This window comes from Haliaeetus leucocephalus, unplaced genomic scaffold, assembly GCF_000737465.1.
Source record: "Haliaeetus leucocephalus isolate CR32 unplaced genomic scaffold, Haliaeetus_leucocephalus-4.0 Scaffold149, whole genome shotgun sequence".
Classification (NCBI taxonomy): Eukaryota; Metazoa; Chordata; class Aves; order Accipitriformes; family Accipitridae; genus Haliaeetus; species Haliaeetus leucocephalus.
Genome location: NW_010972585.1, coordinates 779,961 through 798,423, shown reverse-complemented (window position 1 = coordinate 798,423; position 18,463 = coordinate 779,961). Strand labels below are relative to the sequence as shown.

At 40.4% G+C, this 18,463-nt stretch overlaps 1 protein-coding gene across 1 annotated transcript; it reads right to left on the bottom strand.

Moving 5' to 3' along the window:
• Positions 1-402: 402 nt before the first annotated feature.
• On the bottom strand, positions 403-17,368 carry AMD1 (adenosylmethionine decarboxylase 1). Its single transcript, XM_010561653.1, has 9 exons — positions 17,212-17,368; positions 8,257-8,343; positions 6,599-6,725; positions 6,037-6,139; positions 5,141-5,183; positions 4,904-5,048; positions 3,774-3,866; positions 3,537-3,692; positions 403-2,568 (listed from the first exon to the last, which is right to left on the bottom strand). The coding sequence occupies exons 1-9, from the start codon at positions 17,295-17,297 to the stop codon at positions 2,428-2,430; spliced, it is 981 nt and encodes a 326-aa protein (XP_010559955.1). The 5' UTR covers positions 17,298-17,368; the 3' UTR covers positions 403-2,427.
• Between the last annotated feature and the right edge of the window lie 1,095 nt (positions 17,369-18,463).

The following is an 18,463-nucleotide window of genomic DNA, read 5'->3' as shown; positions in this document are numbered from 1 at the left end:
CTTCACCTTGAACTCTCAAAGTCAGTCTAAGCTGAAGTACCATAAATGTATACCAGAGTTTGTTACTTAAGACCAGCAGAAGCAGGAGTTGTCTTAATTCAGAGGAATATTTTAAATATTTAATGCTGAAGAAAAGATACAGGTTAGATGAAGACAGGAAATATCAAATTTTTGTGTGTTCATTTAGACAAACAATTTTAGCCTCAAGAACAGTGTAACATTTTCATTTGGCTTCCTCTGACATGCTGTCTCATTTTAAACTACCAACATGGTAACAGTTGAGATGCATCCCCTACAAGAGCAAAGTAAATTTAAAGTAACTTAGGACAAGAAACACCAATCTATTTCAGAATTAAGCCATTTGGTACCAAAAAGCACGAAGAGTGTGAAGGATAGAATTGCTGGATCATCACTACAAACAATTTAAGCGAACTTTTATTGAAGCATTAAGTTGTGGTACAGATATTTTTAAATGATCAAAGTCTAACACCACAGAAATTATAAACACCATACTCCCCCCATCCTGATCACCCTAGATAGTTCAGTAACCCATTCAACAGCTTTCATTTTTATAGCTGAGGCTTATGCTTCTATTTGTAAAATGTGTATTTCGGTATTATTTGAAAAGGGATCTTCAGTCTACTTAAAGGACCTCAAGCCAACAAATGTCAGGTCAGTTGGGACAACGTTTAAGGACAAAAAAAACCCACTGAAATATTGGTCCTCAATATTAACACCAAAAAGCATTAGTGCCATTTACAGCATGTAATTGATAACATTGGTAAAGAACATCAACAATATGCTTAAAATAAAAAAAAAATCAAAGTGTTCCAACCACTTGATTTCTAACCAAGCAGACTTTAGTTTAGAAGCACTGAAAAAGTGCTTCATTTATAAATACAGAAGGAACAAAAAACCATTGCGTCAAACCAGAAAGAGTCAAAACATTGCAAGGACAAGAGGGGGGGGAATAATCTCAATTTCATAGATAACATGCTGGTCTCACAGCTGCTAAAATCTCAGTATTTGCAAACATAGCTGAAAGTGTGCCAGCTCTTTAAAGCCTGCATTTTAGTCAATACCCATTAAAGTGACTTTGAATTACACACTTATTCATGCTCTATGAATAGCATTCTACTTCACTTCTGTCCAGGTGTCCCAGACAGTTCTTGTTCTATGCCTTCACTTAATGCCCTCAAGTCACAGTAAGCGGAACCACCTCAGGAGGAAAAAACAGATGAAGTCACAACACTCAAATACAACATAAGTCACATGCACAACAATGTCACAGGACTGTCACAAGATAGAGGCATTAGCTTTGCTTGGAACAACAAAATGAAGTGACACTGGACCAGTTTAGAAGCACTCTTTACAGTTGGAAGTGGTAGGTCACAGGTTTTACTGAGAATAATCCAAACCAATCAACACACCCAGACTGGCAAATTCCACACCTTCACTAGGTCTATCTGCCAGTGCTCAAGAGCACCAGCTTCTTAGTCTGACATAATTGGTGATTAGGAAAGAAAATGTCTGGTGCCAATATGAACTTGCACTTTGCAAAGCTGTCACACAACTATGCCAAAGCACTTGCATCCTGACTCAGCTCTTCCCCTATCAAGCCTTGGACCTTCTTCAAATTCCGCCACTGTGTAGCAGCGTGACAGCTTGGGGATGTGTACAGATAAATGAGCATTAGGGTAAGATGAAATTTAACCTGCATTAGTACCAATACCCAAGTTTCTAAAGGTGAAAGACCAATGCATTAGCCCAGTGCTACAGTATAGCTGAGCAAATTCCTATAAGCTTTATTAGAGCATGAAAAGTCAGTCTGATTTAGAAATAAATCAACCACCACCTGTAGTAGCAAAACAATTTGTAACTGTTTTAAGAACCTTCTCCAAACATGAAAGTGTTAATTCGGAATCAGTTTCATTAGAAATCATAAAAGTTTGTCAAAAACTGTTTTAGACTGAAATCACAACATAGATGAAAAAAAAAAGCAACACTTTAACAGAGAACTGTCCCCAGTGAGTAGGTTGAGGCTAAAGTCTAATGAGGACGAAAGCCTTGTCTGTGGGGAATTTTTGGTGATACCTGGAGAAAAACTATACTGTGTGTAATTCTACCTGAATCATTTTTACAAGTGTTGTAAAGTTTCATACAGTAAGATTTTTCTACATGCACTTCAATTTCACAGCAAGAGTGGCATAGAGTACCTAAACACAGAAGAGAGCATTCATGCAAGATATCTAACTCCTTGATATAATAATGCATACAATTCAAAATGGTTATACTATGATTACACCTAGGGCTTTCCACAACTACAAGGTGGTGGGAGTGGAAAGCATGGCCCCCTGAATCATTAACTAGAAAGCAACCACCACCTTCTATATGGGATTTCTTTTTGCGCTTTTTCTTCATTCTTAATCAACTGTGCTGTTGCTGGCGATTTTTTGTAAAACTGGTAAAAACAAAATTATAATCACTGAATTGGGCAATCTGGTGATCAAGACGTTTAAACCCTTCAATCTTCTGGGCAGAAGAAAACACTGTACGACATTTAGAGCTCTAGAAAACAAAAAAGGGAAAGTTACTGTTTTAAACTTAGGATTTAGAGATGGACTAGCACAGTAGGTATTTTGTGTGGTTCTTGTGATATTATTACCAACATGCTTCAAACCTCTGCCTGATAGTGCTGCAGGAAGTTTCAATCCTAAGCAACAATTCTGCTCCCTATATATCATCCCGCTTTTCTATGAACAATTATGGGGGATGGAGCACCCGTCCTGTGAAGACAGGCCGAGAGTTGGGGTTGTTCAGCCTGGAGAAGAGAAGGCTCTAGGGAGACCTTATAGCAGCCTTCCAGTACCTAAAGAGGGCCAACAAGAAAACCAGAGAAGGACTTTTTGCAAGGGCATGTAGTGATAGGACAAAGGGTAATGGCTTTAAACTGAAAGAGGGCAGATTTAGGTCAGATGTAAGGAAGAAGTTCTTCACTGTGAGGGTGGTGAGGCACTGGGACAGGTTGCCCAGAGAGGTCGTGGCTGCCCCATCCCTGGCAGTGTTCAAAGCCAGGCTGGATGGGGCTTGGAGCAACCTGGTCTAGCGGAAGGTGTCCCTGCCCATGGCAGGGGGGTTGGAACTAGGTGATCTTTAAAGGTTCCTTCCAACCCAAACCATTCTATGATTCTATGATTAGCTGGCAGCATCACCATTAACAGCAGCACTTCTACAACTGACAGCTGCAGCCAAATCCAGAAAAATGCCACAGCAAGAAGGTATGCCTATACAGAACTACATAGGAAGTCATTAGAATACTGAGATTGGGCTGCCTTATCTTAGTATTTCTTAAGTTTCCTGAAGATCAGATTTAGTACATGCCAAAGCAATACTAGAGAGTATTTTTGCTTTGCAAAGAAACTACCATCTAAATATAGAGGCAAACTGGAAACTACTAGCACTCCAGTAAAAAAACTCTAGCCTTGCTTTGTCTGTACACATTTCAGGACCTGACAAGCTAATGCAAGAAAACTCACCTGATTAACAAAGAGGGTTGTCACAAATTTTCCTGGCTTGAAAACCTCTACAACTTTTCTAATCAGGTCATCATAAGAGGTCTGACTTATGTTTGTTTCAAAACTAACGTAAGAAAACTCTGGTTCTGGAGTGATGTGAATAGTCCAGTAAGTTCCCTGAAAAAATTTAAATATAGTATTACTGCCAAATAGTTAAAATTTATTTTAACATTAATTACCAATAAGTGTAAAACTTACATCCGATTTCATCCCATTCATTGAATACCCACAAGGATTGAACATTGTAGCATCAATAACAGAACCTGGTATCAGGTCACGAATTCCACTCATCTGAAACAGAAGTTAAAATTACACCACTCAGTTTATCATGCATCCTTACACTTGTTTACATTTAACTCAGAGGCAGAATGAACAGCAGTTTAGGGGACAGGACACCAGAATTTTCCCAGTAACAAGTCAGTCTGATAATCTGTACCACTGTAGACGAATTTACTTTGCATCCTGTCACTTTCCAAGTAAGTGACTGAGTGCCAAGTTGCATGCAAGTTACCAGTTAAGTTGCCTCTTACAGAACCAAGCCACATATCTCCAAGACAAGGGAACAGCTCAGAATCCTAAAACATAATTGCTTCTGCAACTAAAACAGAAAATGGACTTCCTGTTCAACCAGTATCCACAAAGTGAAGGCTGTTTACATTTACTCCAGAATAAGAATATAATTCTTTATACTCTAGAATGAAGCATCCCCCAAACACTTTGATTTCCCACACAGTACTTCAGCTACAGCCAAATCTCAATAGCAATACAGCACAAGAATCAAAGCCTAAGGTGGAAAACCAGCTGAAGTCAATGTACTTGTCAGAGAAACTTGTTCATGTCACAGGACTTTCCCATTTGGAAAAAGGAGAAAAGGAAGCAAAACCATCAAGCTATGCTCAGACCTTAAATCCACCCCTTCCAAACTATCCAAATGGCTCCATGATTTAATCTTAATTGATACCTATATTCCCTTGGCATTCATTATCTTCAGCCTAAGTCTTACTCCCTGTAATCTCCATCCTTCAGTGGAAGTTACTCAGCTGTGTTTTCACTCCCATTCCTCCATTTTTCAGAGGACAAGCTTCCAATCACCCAAAGCACTGCAAATTGCTCCTTTCAATAGATTAAAGCAGGGGCATTGAAAATGTGAAGTTATAGTCCCCAAACCATTCTAAAGTTAAATCCATTTTACACCCAAAACTTTAACCTGACATTTTCTACCAGATCTTTCCTACCACAAAATAAACCTTGTATTAAATGGTAACTGAAGCATTTTGCTGCCCAATTTCCACCATTCCCAAACCCGCTTAGTTTTCAAGCGAACATACACGAGTGACATCATTTGCAGTAACACCATCTTTCATGTAGAACTGGTCCATAACTACTGGGTCAAGCTCACTCATCAGAATTTCCAGTGTCTGATCAGGCTGATTGGATATCCGACTCTCTGGGAAATCCAGGGTGTACAGGTACCTATATAAAGTACAAATCACATGTGCAATAAATATTAGCAGCACCAAGTTCTACTGTATACCCCAAAGATTTCTAAGTCTTCACATACATACCAGCAATCAGAATTCATACGCCCCATGCAATAAGCTGCTCCATCTAGACAAGACAAAAAGTCTCCAGTTAGTGTAGCACAGCTGCTCCTTTATGTAAAATATGAAATTAAGCTTATCTCTTAAGACAGTAGAAGTCTTTCACAGAACACCAAGAGGTTCACTGATACAGTCAGCATCTGTATCAAATAACCAGGCATTTAACTTCAGGAATGTAAACCAATAATCAGAAAAAAGGGGCTCCCTCAGAAGGTGGTCTGGACACCCCAGTTCAGAGCCTACTAGCAGGGAATTCAGATTACAGCTTTAGCTATGCACAGACAGAAACCACAGTACTCTTAAGCATCTCTTTAATGAATTTACAATTAGCATTTATTTTCAAATAACTTGGATAAGTACTACAGCTTGCACGTTCCTTCAAAAAACTTTTCTGCCAGTAGTTAAAATTCAGGGTTATTCTTGTAGGATTTAGATTTTTAATAAATGTTTAAATTCAAGCTTTAGTGCAGTGACTTTCCTGAGAAAAGCTTGTGTTTTCCTTCAGTTTATTAGTTACCCTATATTACTATCTTACCTTTTTAATGAGGTGGCTTTTAGGGTGAGAGCTGGATTCTGCAGACTGACTACACTCCATTTGGAAGTCTGAAGATGACCTCAGTTAAGACAAGGTGCCAAGTGTCAAGCTTAGTATGATTTAAATTGATCTTGGCAAATTAGTGTCAGAAATTCAGAAAATAAGTACTTATAGCTTTTGATTTTCATGCAGCCAAAGCTCATGCTGGCTGCAGAACTGCAACAACTGCTGAATGAATGGCCCTGCAGCCTGTATGTATTGTACCACTTGTCACATCAACACTTCACACATGGTGTGCAACTTCAGTGAAGTTGCACAAACTTACTTGGGAAAATTTCGTTAAGAAACTCTACTTCTTCCTGGAAATTCCTATGTGGGTACTCCTGGTGGGAAGGCTTCATGAAATTCTTACGTGAATAAAAGAAGCTCTGAAAAAAATAAAGGTACATCTTAGATATTGAACATATCCATCCACCTTGAATCTAAAAACCTAGAAAAATGCAAGCATTTATTATTATAAGCTTTCACAGGACATAATTTAGCTTAATTTGTAAGCTACAGGAGACAGCTTACTTCCAAATTTGTTTTCCACAAGAAAACATCTGTGACTTCAGCACTGACAACATGGACATGGAAGTCTTTCACCCTTAAGTAACCTTAACTCAGCACAATAGCATTTTTAAGTTAACATCCTTTGAGGCAAATAGAAGGCTAAATCCTACATCAGAGCAAGCAATCTTATATTACAATCTTCCCATTATGGGAAGCATACATAAATGGCAGAGGAAGTTTCAGAATATTTAAAATCAGGGAGTTGGAAATAAAAGCTTTTTTGTAAAAAGCTTTTTGTGCATTCTAAGGAAGATGCAGCATTTTTGGCACCTTACCTGAATTGAGTCAAACCCACTGTACTCCCTAGCAAGCTCCAACAGGGGAACCAGTGCTTGCAGTAAGAGGGTGGTACCACACGTCTTCAAAATGAAACGTCTCTTGGAGACAAACATGCTACTCTCACTGTAAAAAAAGATGTGTCAAAAATATATTAAGTGCTCTATATAAAACAAGCCAGGAGAGAATGGTTAGATCTTGGTTCTTATCCCAACCAAATGCATTACTGTAAGTGAACATTCAGCATATGGTGCATAAACATGCTTGGCAAATGGATCAGACCAATATATTTCAGCTAACATTTGAGAGCTGTTACAGTTTCCCAGAACAAATACCTGCTGCAAGCGTGATAATACGCAGCTACCGCTCTACAGGAAAAGAGGTACTACATGCATTACATATACTCAATCTATTCGATAAATACTAACATGCTGTGAAATGGGTACACAACATCGACATGCCATTTAATTTCTTAACCCAAACACAGAACAGGGTCAAACTTGAGATCAGACTTTCTCAGCTGAAATAAAGCCTATGAGTAAGTGAACTCAAAAAACAAAAGCCTTAACAGAATTTCATAAATTGTCTCGCTGCATGTTCTAAGAAAGCTGACTACTGGGAAGTGGTAAATCAGCACCTGTCCACAGGAACAGGAAGTCTCATAATGAGAGTAGAGGCACAGCTATATGATATGCCTTATACATAAGATAAAGTTTATGTATAGTTAATTTCTGTAAGTCGGATACTTAACTACAGTCCCTCTGAACTGGATATAAGCATTGATACTACATCCAGAACACGAACATGTATAACAAGTATCTTCTCACCAAGTAACTGAACAATTGGAATAAAAGTCTAGCTTAACTAACTCAGTTTGGAATGCTGTTTAAGAATTCAAAGTCAACATTATGTCTCATCCAGGATACAGTTGTAACTAGTTACATTCTTTTCAGAATTTTGTTTTAAATATATGAAGCTTGCAGAAACAAGACTTCAGCACAGTTTGACTAGCTTGCTTTTAGCCCAGCCTTGCCCTCAAGGCAGTCTTTCAGAGTATAAAAGCTTCAGTTTTTGTAATCTGAAGTAAAACAGAGAACATTGATGTGTCCGTAAAGTTCATGTAGAAAAAGCATGAAAGTATTCTGCAAGATGAAAAACACATGGCAGAAGTAGCGTCCTTACAACTAACTGCTGCACAACACAAAAATTCCAAGATTTCAGGAAAGCTACATTTTTACAGATGCCCTTAGCTTGGCTGCAAGAGTTGCTCCCTTGATTGCATTATCTGGAGTTAAAGCCAAATTATTGGTACAGTTTTTGCTGATCTAAAAGTGACACCTACATGCACTATTCTGCTGAAGTCATCCTAAACCTCTTAATTAGGGAGACTTATTTACCCCTGGACAAAATTCAGTGATCAGGTGCAGAAACACCAAAGCTCTGTCCTTAATCCTTTTAGTTAAAAAGACAAACAGTGACAACTATGAAGACATTTCCACCACAGAACAGAAGCATGACAGTACTATGATTAACAGACACCTGCAAGCTGTAGTCATGAACAGCAGGATCTTAACCCAAGACTGGATTCTCAGCCAAGTGGATCCCGTATGACAGCTTTAACTTTTCTACCTCTTCGAGACTAAAAGAGTAAGCTTACCTGAGTACATAAGCTTCCTGCTTGTCAGTTTTTGTCACACTTATGATCAAACAATGCACATTCTCCAGAAGTTTGTCCCACTCAATCCTGTGAAGAAATTATAAGAGCACAAACAGCTTAAACTGAAGCTTTCTGGAACCCTGGATAAAAAGTATAGCCCAAACAAGACTATAGCTCTTGTCTTGAGTTGCTGGATCTGACAGCAAGAAAGGCGAAGACTTTTTATATAGGAACTGTCTATCACAATAGAGTAATATCTAATTCTTAGCTCCCAATGGCTAAGTATTCCTCAAGATCTGTTAGTGTAACCTGCTGCACAAGGATAATCGTCAAACAGCAACACCAAGCTTCTCACTAGGCAAGTCAGGATAACCCTAAGTCCTGCATATGCATCCCACACATAGTAAGATAAAATTCATTGTTATAACTGAAGGTATACTTTAGGTTGAATCTTCATGTACTTCAATCACAGTAGTCATTGGCAACTACTAGAGTAATAAACCAGCAAGTTACATTAACATGTTTTGTTTGTCCAGCTTAGAGTCAAATTCATAATTTTATTGCAAACCAGCCCTAAAAACTAAATACATCTCAATGACCTGAATTCCTCTTTGATCAATCAGGATCACAGAATTCCTTCTACCTCTAGAATATACAGAGGACTTATAGCAAATCATCTGGAATATTACACTATCAAGAAAATAAACTGAACTATTCTCATATAATGCAAGTTGAAGCTACAGTGCTAGATTTCAGTATAGTGGTAGAAGTTTAATATTTCAATTCTTTATCATCATTACTCATTCTACAAGGAATTTTATTAAGAAACTGAAAAATCAAAGGGCTCAAATTAAGCCCAAAGACTTCCAGCTACTCATGAGAAGTAACAGACTTGCAAAACACTTTGGTTGTCCCTTCAGTCTTGCATGTACACCAGATTAGTAGAATCCAATATAGTCAAGTTTTCTATAAAGCAGACAAGAACAGATACAGCTTCCTGAAGTAGAGCTGGAACAACTACAGGACACTACACAGCTGGGAGCACAAAAGAATAGCAATTTTTTCATCACCAAGCAAGCTGTTAAGACTGGCTCAGATGCTCATGTAACTGTCAGCCTAATCCCTCCTCAGGAGTCAGAGCTCTCTCCCTTTACTAACACTGCAAAAGCTCTGTAGTTGTACTTCAGGACCGAGGACACGCTGTTAATTCTACCAGCAGGGTTCCTCCAGCAGCCACAAATCTTTCCCCTTAGAAAACTGGTCAGTTTGCAAAGTTGAAGCTTTAGATTCTGCTGTACGTGTAACTAAAATATCCAGATGTTCTTTGCTTCTCTAAACACCCCAGCAAATTAATGCCTTAATTTCTCTCTCACTTGAAAACACCTCCTGAAATTGAATTCTGTACCTTTAGTACTAATACTTGAGGATTTTCCCTTTTAAAGTGTACATTACACTAAACCAGTATATTTGTACAGGAGTCAACCAGAACATACTTAACTTAGACTCACACTATAGCCTCCTTTTAGGTGAGACTGAAGCTATTAAAAATGAGTTTAAGAGAATCCTATGCATCTTAAAATTCCTCATAATTAAGTGCACATCTGAACAAGTTCATGAACTCAGTGATATAACTGGACGCTTAAAATCAAAGTGATGTCTTCCCTACCACCCCAGTCAGTGAGCCTTGATGAAATACTCTCCTGCAACTATAGACATGACAGCACAAACCACCCAAATCTGCGTGTCAAATTAAAAAAAACAGCTTGTGTTTAATGCTCAAAATCCCACACATTTATTAAGCTCTACATTTGTATCATTGACTAGGTTTAGCTCTGTTCCGGATACTCAGGATTATATAAAAATGCAAGTGCCTGCTCATCTTTGAAAAACTTGGTAAATGCAAAGAGTGAAATAGTTTATATTATACCTGTTTTTAAATGCTCCTAGACAATCATGCTATTTTGCTGAGGACTGAAGCATTTATTTTTTTCTGGAAGCTACAGCACATCTGCATAGATTTGCCAGACTTAGTATCTTCCCTCTAACATTGTTATACTCTTCCTGTAAATTGAACTAGGTAATGTGTTAATTTGTTCAAATCGTTCCAGCACCACTACTGATGATATTTTATCTGCCATTAAAGAAAACACCCAGCGTCTGACATAGCATTTATGAAAGCTGAGGCAGAGTTCCGTTACACCACCTGATGTTGAGCTGTAGTAACTCTATTTGTACATTACTACAAATCTGATTTTGTACTTGTCTAAGTATTAATGGGTATGTAACTTTAGGCTTTGCAAGAGCACACATCTCAGCCTTCACAAGCTTCTTACCTGGTCAGACAGTTAATGTAGACAAGCGAGAATTTTCTTTAAGTATCACTGTAGTGCAGTTCTGCACACACATTTCAGGAAAATGGCTCATTTAAGTTTCAATCAGGTATCAGCAGAGGAAGATGTAACAATTTTGGTGTTCAAGTAGTCCAACAATGAAGAATCAGTACAGCATACTACCAACAATACAATACTGCATGTTAAGTCCAAAGCCTACCATGCAAAGAAAGTCCCTAGTTACACTTGTTAGTACTATCATCGGTATTTAGGTACTACAGCTGAAATCTGCAGTTGTGCAAGACCTTTCCATGTTAAAACATTGCTCAATTCTTTTTCACTGCAGAAACCATAGCTAAGCATATGCTAAATGTTCATGCATTCGGCCTTTACAGGAAGAATAAGTTCATCAATTGATCTGATTAAAGTAGCATTAAGGAAAAAAGCCTACAAGTTGAGAAACATACAAGATGTTGGGCTTGATCCAGAAGCATACATAAAATAGACTAACAAAGGGCTGCAGCACCCATGATGAGACTTGGCCACATTAAGGAGAAGTTTTGCAGAGATACTGGCCTATACCTATAGGCATTTTAAAGTTAAGCTAGAAAAGTACAGAAAGGCCACTAACATGCTGGATTTGAACTCAATATAATCTATTTAAACAAGATGACCTTAGTGTTTGACATTTTCCATTGTTTAAAGCAGAGCTAAGGAAGAACATCTGGGACTACTTTGTACCAAGTAGACCGAGTACACTAGAAGTCTAACTCTTGCATTTCTTCCTTTTCTTTAATCTCTAATTATTTGTTACTAGAGACAAGCAATGTCTACCCCCACTTAACATAGAAACAAAAAGTCCACCTCAAAAATAGTATTTCAATGGTTATCAGTACATGTATTGCAGCTAATCCCATTTTATTTTGTCAAGTAGAAAACCTCAAAGTTGGTAGCTGCAATATACTTGAGAACATTACTTATTTCATAACTTAAGTGAAGTTTTAACTGGGAAACAAAGCCTCCAACTGAAAAAGGGGAATCCAAAGAGACTAATTCTCAATAAAATGCTATCACATATTTCTGCTCTTCAAAATTCCCCTTTCAATGGGAAGTATGTGGATTGCATTACTATTTCCTAAATTATTTCCCATAGCCAGACACCAGGACAATCCTAAACACTTTGGAAACTGCTTTCCTATACTCAAGCCAAGCATACTAGAATATGACGCATGGGAATCATTGGTAGCTAAGTTCTGCAGCAGACCTGCATCCATTGGAACTCCAAACTGAAAATGCATTTGGGACCAACTCCTCACTGTTTTGTAGGCTTATTACCCACTTCATTCCAAAGCTGTAAGATCCTGTTTCTGAAATTTCAAATAACTGCCACCTACTGAAAGTCAAAATAGTTTCTCCAATGGGCAAGCACCATGCATCTTAAATGGCTGCACATGCTCAGAGAATACCAAATGAAAATGGAATACATCTACTCAAGTGTGAAAAACTGTCCATGCTTGAATGGTAGAAAGCTACTTGTTCTATACTTGACTAGCAGAACATGCCAAAAGAAAAAAGTTTAGCAATCTACTCCTACACCTGTGTTGCAATGTTTAGTGCCTTATCAGCACAGACTTGTTACCAGAGTGCAAATAACTTCCATTCAAACTGCCACCCAGGTATGTCAGTACAGAAAACCTATCAGAACTGAGAAGTATTCTTCTTTATTTTTAGGAAGTATGCTTAAAAGTGTGTAATGAAATGAATAGTCAACAGTCCCTCCCAACCAAGTTCCATTATGTTTGTTATTTCATGTTTCTGAGAAATAAAGAATAAGCTATGAATCAAGTTTTCCTTGCCAGATAAAGCCATAGTTTTGAATGCAAGTTATCAGCCTATTCTGAGCCTTTACCTTCAGGGGTAAAACAGGTTCTTAAAACAGGAGTCAAGTATATCAGGCAGTAGCACCATACTGCTATTTCAGGTCAACTGAGAAGGGGATAGCAGCAATTTGAAGAGAAAGAACTACATCAAGAACTTGTTCCTATCAGCAATTAACAGCCTCCACAGGCATACCATCCCACCACCCCAGTAACACTACCTTGCTAACACAGCCCAGACAACACTGGGAAGAAAAGTTGTTTTGCAGTAGGGCAGGAATTCTTAGGAAAGAAATGCTACAAAACTCCTAAAGACAGCTTAAGCTCTATACATACTCTTGCATAGCTTTTAACATGGAACAGCTGACAAGTCCGTAGCATTCAAAGTAATAACCATTTTAATCTTGTACTTTACTGTAAGACCTTGTTTTAAAATCAAGCATTCAACTGCAGAGCAACCTTTTATTCCCTCACCTGTTACCTACTAAGTATTTCTAGGAGCCAATAGATATATCAGTTACCTCATTAGCTGGCTACAGTTAAGTAGGCACATTCCTACCAATACCATGATCCAGAACAGTCAAACTTAATGCCTTGTCTAAGCTGCCCATGCAGAGGAGATGTAGCCCAGGCACATGGAAGCTGGCTAAGTGTCAGTCTCAGCAGAGTTGCAACATCAGTTTCAAGCATCCTGAAACAGGCAGATACAGTACAGACCAACTACACAAAAATCACAAGCTTTTTAAAGCACCTCCTAGCAGCTGGTGTATTTCTCTGCAGACAGCTGCATATGAATTATTTCCTATTAGAACTATAACTTAGTTTATAAATTGCTGTTTAACACAGAACTACGTTCATACCCTGAGTTTTGACACAAGGCACTGGCAACTCGATAATTTTACTTCAGCAGTATCTGTGGAGTGCACAAAACCCACACACCCTCTATATGCTCTGAAATAGATATACAGAAAGACTGTCTGCATCTCCCTTATCTTAAACTTAAGAAACTCTCCAGGGACATGCACTTAATCTTGAATTAAAGACAGGCACCTGAATGGAAAAACTGCATCCACATCAAAAGCGATTCCAAGCAGTACTCCCCACAAAATACTTCGTACCTAGAAGGTCCTGAGCCAACTACTGAAGAGAATCATTCCCAAATGACATCAAGATACTTCAGCAATGGCACAAAGATGGCCACAGACAGTCCTTTAAAGGCTGCATATTTCACCTGTTGCAGGCCTCTTATCATTATTGCAGTTACAGCAGTATACATGGAATGGTGACTCCGTCCCTTACATCCAAAGATATTCAATGGGTGTTCCTAAGTCTGTCATATCAAAGGACAAGACATACCTGACACCCAAGATGTTTAAGGAAGCATGAGCCCCAACAGGCACATCAGGGCTTCAACAAGCCTTATAGGCAACATTCAGGGCAAGTTTGAGTGTAACCTTCTCCAGAAGGAACATGCGGTAAGGCAGCCAGTATCTACCATAAGCCTCAAATCTTCTTGTTCTCCTGGCTGAGTAAACAGCCATTAGGAAAGGCCGTTTAAGAATATACCAGTAGCTACCTATTTTAATAGGGTGTTCTGTGGAGTCTCACTAAGCGACCAGATCTTTGACAGAAAGGGACTAACCAAATTATTTAGTAGTTTCAGTGGTAAGGTAGGAAAAAAATCAAAAAGCCTTCAACATCAGTCTTAACTTCCCACAAGCAGTACCACAGTCAGTAGTAGAGTGTAAAAGGGCTTGTTTCCTTTGTGTGAAACCATTCTTTAATTATGATTGAGAGTTACAAGCAAACATATTTTATCTGTAATCTTGAACTTGTGTGCTAAAATCTAGTTTATGAGTATTTTGATGAGGGGAAGACTGAATTATTACATGAAGTTCTCTAGATTACCTTTCATCTCCATGCAAAAAAGCTCAGTGAATACAGTGACAGAAGTCCTGGCACAATCCTGCCTACCACTGCCTTCTTCCCAGTCTCCACACAGCATAGGTCTACACTGTTCCGAAACACTGCAGGATTAAGAGCAGAAGAGGGCTCATGGCCCAGCCTCCTTGTACCTTCACTCTTTGAGAAAACAGGTAGATAACACTGCTGTGGTCCTAAGGACTGGGGGAAGGGGTAGAAGTGCAGCGGCACTGCAGCAGTGAGTGGAGTCAGGCTATAGGGTGCAGTACCAAGCAAGTATTTACAGGACTCATATCAGATGCTCGACTGTATTGGTGCTTAGAAGTATTCACATAGCACAAGGTGAGAATCTCATCATATCAGTGTCACTCCACATTGATCACTACCACACTGTTTTTTCTCCAGTTTCTTGTGTGTCCACATACTACAGACAAATAGGAAGCACATTAAAGGTCCATAAACAAGCTTAATTTCAGAGTATTCTTCAGGGTTGAACGCTTGAGATATGGACTCTTAATACTTGCATCATTAACCTACGGTTTCACACTTCCGTACATTCAAGATCATGATAAGCCTTGAGATGGGAAATGCATTAGTTGCACATCATCTGAAGGAATAAACAGCTTATTTTACTGCAGGGATAGTGAATGCACTACTCAGTCACCACAGAATTCCAGGGCTCACAGCATGTTTTCAGCAAACCCTCCTCTTTTAATACGTAGTTTAAGGCTATTTTTAAAAAGCATGCTTCACAAACCATAGTGAGAACAAGCACTAAAGTTAAAGCAAATTATTTCAAGACCACAAAAATGTTAACTTCATTCCACTTTTGAATATGAGTAGGATAGGCATCTTCAGATGCTTGCCACCATTTTCACCACAAGACCTTTTCGCAGAATTGATTAGCAAATGAACAACAACCACCCCCACCCCCCTCCCCCCAAATCTTAACAGCAAAGTAAAGCCCATGTCCAACACTTGTAAGTTTTTAGCTGGGACCTCTACCGGATGTATTAAAACAATAAGTATAGATCTTTCCTGAAATTCTTTACACCTATCCAAACTCTTCTCTAGAAAGCAGGCTTGCACACAGGAGGAAAAAAAAGTGACAAAATTCTTAACTGCATAGTTCAACTTTTTTCCCTTTTTTCAGTGGTGATACCCATCAAAGAGTTTAAAATATCTAATCCCTAGCAAGCACACACAACGTGGAAATTTTTAGCTTTGCACACCAGCTTAGTCATTCAGTAGATGAATGGCTTGCATTTCACTACTAAGCAGGTATTACAATACAAAAGGCAAGCTCAACTGGTTTGCAACTTGATTCTAATTTCGTTATCGTTCTACAGTTTCAGCTTTAATTTCAAGTTCTGTTCAGTAAACTAGTTTATTCAATTGCCTTTACAGGATTAGCATAGTGGGGTGTATTAGATGCAAATTAAAAAATTCCAAATACATCAACTGTAATAAATAATTTAATTCTGACAATTTTCTAAAAGAGAATGGTTGTAGAACATCATTTCATCCTAGCAACACAGTATCACTGATAATTACTCCTGGATACAGGTTAACAGAGGTTAACAGCAATTTTCAGACATGTCACACCTTTCTACCAAAAAAGTACACGGCTTCAATTAACATCCTGTATTAAGAGCCAATTAACACAGAGGCCTTCAAAGCTTGCTCACAGCTCTGAAACTGTGTTAAAGACCACATGTTCAACAGTTAACAGTTTGTATCTACTCTATTAAAACTTTACAGCCATATCTAAACCATACAAAGGAACTGTCACAGTACCTGCCTCGCAATTACATTAAATGCTTTTGAGCAGTTTTAAAAATTAAGCTTGCAGTTTTGTAAACATGAGCCTGAGCTGACAAACAGAACAGTAGAGAGCATGACTGTGCCAATGACGAAAGCATTTGCGGAATGCCATCTCTAAACCAGATCTGTATATTCCAACACCAGCATATTAAAGCAAAGTCAAATGAGTACTTCTGGAATCTTTCACATTTAAAGTCAAACACGACAGGAAACCTTAAGTGCCTACATAACTCAGATCATCTGCATGTATTTCAGCTATGATTTGCAATAGTCTTCCAGGATTGCCTGGACATTAACTACACAAGTCATTACCTTGTGGTATCTGCTACACCGCTAAACCTCAAAGAACTGTATAACCACATCTGATGATTTCCATGTTAAGCACATTACTCAAAAAGGTCTAAAGAGCTTCACAAGTCAGAGAGTTACATGAGCAAGCTACCCCATTACACCAACCGGTCAGAGCTAACCATGTATTCTGCTGTGCTTCTGGCACAGCAGAAATGAAGCTTCCACTACCCATGAGCTAGTGGTGTATATATATACACAGGCACGCACAAAACAGGCTGTTCACTATTTCAGGAAAGGGAGTTATCTGCCCATTGGCAATTCAGATCTTTGGATAGCTAACTCCACCAACATATACACACAGGAAATTTTCTGAGAAATACCAAAACAAAGGAAAAGACAACTAGCATATGCTAAGTATGCCTTTGAATGGAGACTCTACTGTCACTAACATATTCCACAGATTCAATACATCATGACAAGCTCTCCTCCAAGCTCCCTGACCAAAGACCACTGGGTAGCAGTGATAGACACAAGCAGATCCGGATACACTGAAAACACCAGATCCTCCAGCTACCACCTGAACCTGGAAAGTTGAACTGTTTACCATACTGATAGTAAACTACTGACAGAAGTAAAGCATACAGGGCAAACCTGAAGGTTAAAGACAAGCCTGCTTTCTTCAATTATGCCAGCTGATTACATCTACATACCAACCCTGCCGTGTCCCTGCAAACAGGTACACAGTTCTGGGTCCATACGCAGATTTTGCTTCGTACTTCAAGCTCACAGCTACCATTTTCTGACCCTTCCAGGATGCCTGTGCCAGAACATGATCTTTTACAGATCTACAGCTGGACCCCTTATGGTTGCAAGTCCTTCCAGCCAGCCCCCCCTATAGAATACTGTACTGGGGATCTACAGTAAAGACACCTCTGCCCCGCGCGGTTTCAAAGGCGCCCTGACGGCAGGCAGGTGGCCATCAGCCCCTGCGCTCCCAAAGGCCGAGCAGGCACGTACAAACCTCAGCCGCGGGCGGAAAGAGCTGCACACACACACAACCCCCATTCCCCACCGGGCTCCCCGAGAGGGCCGAGTCCGAAACACGTGTAGGCGAGAAGCTGTGCGGGCCTCGGGCCTTTCTTCCTCCCTCCCTGGGTGGCAGTGAAAGAAGCGCCAGCACATTCTTCACATGCCCATTGGGTGACAGGCGCGGGCCCACCCCTTCGCGGCGCCCAGCTCTCATTGGCCTCAACTTGTCAATGGGGGAGAGAAAAAAAAAAAGAAGAAAAAAAAAGAGGCAGCGCGATCCGGGAGCGGAGCCAAGGGACTCACGTGTAAATCGTGGCTCCAGCCACACTTCGGGGCGGGGGGGGGGGGGGCTTTCCCCCCCCCCCCCGCCCGCCTCACGCCGGTGCCCACCACGCCGCGGGGAGACACGGGGAGGGTTCCCGCGTACCGCCCCCTTCCCTCCCCGAGAGCCGCTCTGTGAACCCACCCGGCGCCGGAGATCGCCATGTGGGGGAACCATCCCTCCTCGTCGCGACAGCAAGACCGATCTCCCCTTTTCCCCTTCCCAGCTTCCCTGAGCGGGGAACGAGATTCCTACCCCCCCCCCCCATCTTTCCGCGCTACGGTCCCAACGGGCAAGGGATTTTCCGAGCCTTCCCACCCCGAAGCCCCGCCGTAAAAAGACTCCCACGGCCGGCTCTCCCTCCGAGGGGGGCCGGCCGCTAAGCAGGCGGCTTAACTGCGGAGGGGTGGGCGCCGCTGCCGTGCCCCCCCGGCCGCCAGCAGCACTGCGACACTCCGCCATCCAGCCTCCCCGGGCAACTCCCCACGCCCGGCTTCTTCCTCTCCCCGCCGCCGCCACCACATGTTGCCAGCAGGGACCGCACGGGGCTGCACGAGGTGGCGGCAAGGGAACGGGGCTTCCGCGCCGTCCCCGGGGACCTGCCACCTCCC